Consider the following 3750-nt stretch of genomic DNA (forward strand, 5'->3'; position numbering starts at 1 on the left):
GGCGAATGTACTGTGTCCGATTTGAGCTCAAGTTGGATGAGTTACGTGTAGTAAATCGCAGGTATTATAAGGCTAGTAAATGACAAATTTCCCTTGTTTATTGATGTCCAATTCCTCCCTATTATCTACTCCTGATTATATATATGGTACATACCATGTCAACCAGGCAGGCCTGGTGGCAGAGGTACATAGCAAGGTATGTCAGCCAATCTAGCATCAAAGACATAGTGAAGACGATTGCATGCTTGTCGCCCAGTCTTACACTGCTCACTGTCTTGCCACAGTATCGTGACGTCGCAGCCATCGTGTGAGCGTGACCGCAGCAGGATCGTGGCCACGCTGAGGCAGCATGTTCCGCTCGCGCAGCAGGCCCGCGCACATGGCATGGAGCTCTCCTACATCCTACCACTCGACGACATCAGCAGGTGTGCCTCGCTCGCTTTCCACGTGACCCGTCGAGCCGCGAAACGCAGCGTTTTAACTAGTAAAGTACACTGATGTCATAGGCAGGTTTTTTACAGGGTGTGGTGTGGCAGGTAGTGAAGTTTGGTGCAGGTTGAGTGTATCGTTTGCCAGGTAGATTTGTTAAGCGTCGCGATAGGTATGGTATAGTGAAGGCTTTATCGTAATACAGATAGTTTCGTGAGCTGCCCGTATCTTCCCATCCCTAGCAGATACTGGAATAGTTGCACAGGAGGAAAGGTCAGTGCCGTGAGGTGGGGTAGATGTCAAGGATCCAGTGTGTGTGGTGAAGCAGATAGAGAGGGTATGTGGTGAGACAGGCAGTGAGGTTATTAGGGCAATTTTGAGCAGGCAAATGAGGTTCCTGCAGAAGGGAGCCTAATGCAAAAGGGTGTGTGGAGTGGGGAGGTGCAATTGTTGATCAAGCTAATCACAGTTGATCACCGTTTGTCCTGCGTGATATTGTCGTCATTGCTTCTCCTCAGCTTTGCTGCACTGTTTGTGCAGCTGGAGACAGACAAGGAGGAGCTGGGTGTCGCAAGCTACGGAATCGCCATGACAACGCTCGAGGAGGTCTTCCTGAGGCTTGGAGAGGAGGGAGGCGATGACATCCTAGAGGTAGAAAAGTGTCTTCTTGCTCAGTGGTGTGGGTAGAATATGCAAGCTTGTTAAAAGAATTTTTGCGTTTATGATAAATCTAGTATACTGACCTGGATATCTATTTATATTCGCTCTAATTTATCTTAAAATACAATCAATCTAATTGTTATGAAATTTAGTGAAAATATTCTGAGTGATTGTTGTCTGACAAGGCATATCTAATGGATGTCATGATGATTTGTTAGGTCACATGAGACTCATTAGCTACAGTGGTGGTGAATAACTGTGTGTATGCCTTACGCATGTGATTGAAAAATACCTTCCACAGGGTAACATGGCTCTTCGCTACTGCCCAACCAGCCCTGTCTTCGTTTAGTTTTATGGAAGCATAACTTCAGATGTTTTCACAGTCTTCTGTTGGTTTTAACTCCCAGTAGTTAAGCCAGTATTTGCACAGCACACAGGTTGGGAATCGAGATACGTTGTGCTTTTGCAGGAGAATGTTAACCCAGCACAGTGCCTGATCGAGAGGCAAGGGAGCGTGTTGAGTTCCAACACTAGGCTAGAGAGATCGCTGTCCCGAGGTGGCCATACCAACCCCACAGAGTTCAACATCCAAGAGGAGGGAGCTGGGACCACTGCAGGTTTGCCGTGCTTATAATGTTATGAGACGTAAGCTAGGCTGGAAATGAATGCCAATTCATGATTGACTTGGTTATGTATCCTCTGTCTTTCTACCTTTACCCCTCTACTGTTTTCTCTCTACCTTTACTCTCTACAACTCCTTCACTACCTGTGCCTCTCTACCTCCATCTTTTTAGTTCGAATATCGAGTATATAGATAGTTTTACATGCATTTTGCTTTCACATGATAGCAACTTGGGATGGGAAAGGCTGCCAATGAAAATTCATTTCGATTCCGTATTCAGCCTATAGATGGTGCCACGAGTGTTTTACATCATGTGTTCGTTGTAGGTGGCGCTGTAATCGATGTTAGCAGAGATGTTATGAGCTGCAGCTACGTTCAGCGAGAGGGAACCGAACTTCACGCCACCTGGTGGCAACAGTTTAAGGTTTTACACAAGGTGCGCTGGATGAACACACTTCGCAGTATCAAGGTAATGACAGGATTGACGTGTGAGGGTAAAAAAAATAATCATTGTTCCTTCCAGGTCCTCAACTAGATGGCGCTTCATCAACTGTGCTGCTTAGGTTTCTGCAGCTTGGCTTGTTTTACAGGGTGAGGTTGTTTGCACTATCCAACCCTCTCGATGTAGCGATGCTGCACCCATGCTGTGACATAGTGAAGCTATTTGAGCATAGAATGCGTTGTTCTTGGGCGTTACCGCCGGTGGGCCACAAACCACTGATCTTTTAGTCTGGAAGTGTCTCAGTGCTAACCGTTGGTCCTTCCTTGCATCTTGTTATATATAGTTTCATATTTTTCATATATGTACGTGTCATGTATTTACATTTATTGGCATGCTCTGGATTCGTCATCTCAGAAGTGGTGACATCTAACCATCACAGCACACCCTTGTTAGCAGAGCTACAGACGTTTCAGCCCATAGGCTAATGATATTACTGCTCCACATATACACGAATTCATATATCAGGGGTTGAAATAAACTTTTGAACACGAGAGTCCAACAGACCCTCAAAAAGGTGCAGTCCGCTGCAAAATGTCCGCAGTCTGAGGTTCAAAATTAAAGATATTAACAGTAACGCATACATGTGCTTATTTTTAAGATTCATGCAGTTGCATGTCTGCCATTTTCTTTGGACATTAGCTGAAAAAATACGGTAATTCCGCAAGGCCGTGCTCTGGAACGAACTAGTTCGTATGGCAGAATTTTCAGGAAATCGCACGGACTCCTGCATATGTCAAATCAGGGAGTCCGACAGTAAATCAGGGAGTATTTGACTCCGGACTCCCGTTAATTTTGCACCCTGATATATATATATATATACATATATGAATTCGTGTATATATGTGGAGCAGTAATATCAGTATATTTGTGTATATATATATATATATTGCCGCCATTTATATCTGATTCGATCTATAAAAACAAACATTCAACAGCAGTTCCTAGACTTATACAGGGGTAGGATAATATATATATATGTAGCGGTTAGTGTAGATTGTTATGTAGAGTTGTTCCGTTGATAGTTTTATTCGACGATAGATGGCGCTGGCGTGGTGTTGTGAGGGAGAAGTGACGCGGGAAAAGGAGAGAAAGTCGTGTTTGCAAATCAATGTGTGTTTGGGAAAGAATATATAAGTTTTAACTGCATTTGGAGTGTTGCTGTTATTGGGAATACTTGCGTGAGCGTTCGACAAGCCCAAGACAGGGGCCTGAACCCCGAGGTACTGGTATTTGTACTGATAATCGTGATAAGACACATTTAAAGTACCGGTAACATTTGGCGCCCAATAGGGGACCCCTGAATAGAGTAACAGCTAGCATGTCGAACGCGGAACAGGATGCCGCTGTTGGCGGTACAGGAACAGCCAGTCCCGCGCCCTCCTCTGTACAACCTACCATGGACCTGCAACGTGTGGTGGAGACTCAGCTGGAACAGATCAAAATGCTAACGCAGCTGATGACATTATAATGAGGCACGTTAACATCACACAGCGTACGCCTTTGCAGAGCATGTATACCCATCGAGCGTGCATTGAGA

At 44.9% G+C, this 3750-nt stretch overlaps 1 protein-coding gene across 1 annotated transcript in view; it reads left to right on the plus strand.

Annotated features, from left to right (window-relative positions):
- LOC106815761 (ATP-binding cassette sub-family A member 5-like) overlaps positions 1 to 3750 on the plus strand; it is a gene marked incomplete at its 3' end in the record, with an annotated part of 59677 nt that overhangs the window by 42451 nt on the left and 13476 nt on the right. The window contains exons 12-15 of the mRNA XM_014820268.1: positions 285 to 425; positions 948 to 1080; positions 1559 to 1706; positions 2038 to 2180. Coding sequence (XP_014675754.1) covers positions 285 to 425; positions 948 to 1080; positions 1559 to 1706; positions 2038 to 2180 — 565 coding nt within the window. The remainder of the gene's footprint in view (positions 1 to 284; positions 426 to 947; positions 1081 to 1558; positions 1707 to 2037; positions 2181 to 3750) is intronic.

The sequence above is a fragment of the Priapulus caudatus genome, unplaced genomic scaffold (genome assembly GCF_000485595.1).
Source record: "Priapulus caudatus unplaced genomic scaffold, Priapulus_caudatus-5.0.1 Scaffold1193, whole genome shotgun sequence".
Lineage (NCBI taxonomy): Eukaryota > Metazoa > Priapulida > Priapulimorpha > Priapulimorphida > Priapulidae > Priapulus > Priapulus caudatus.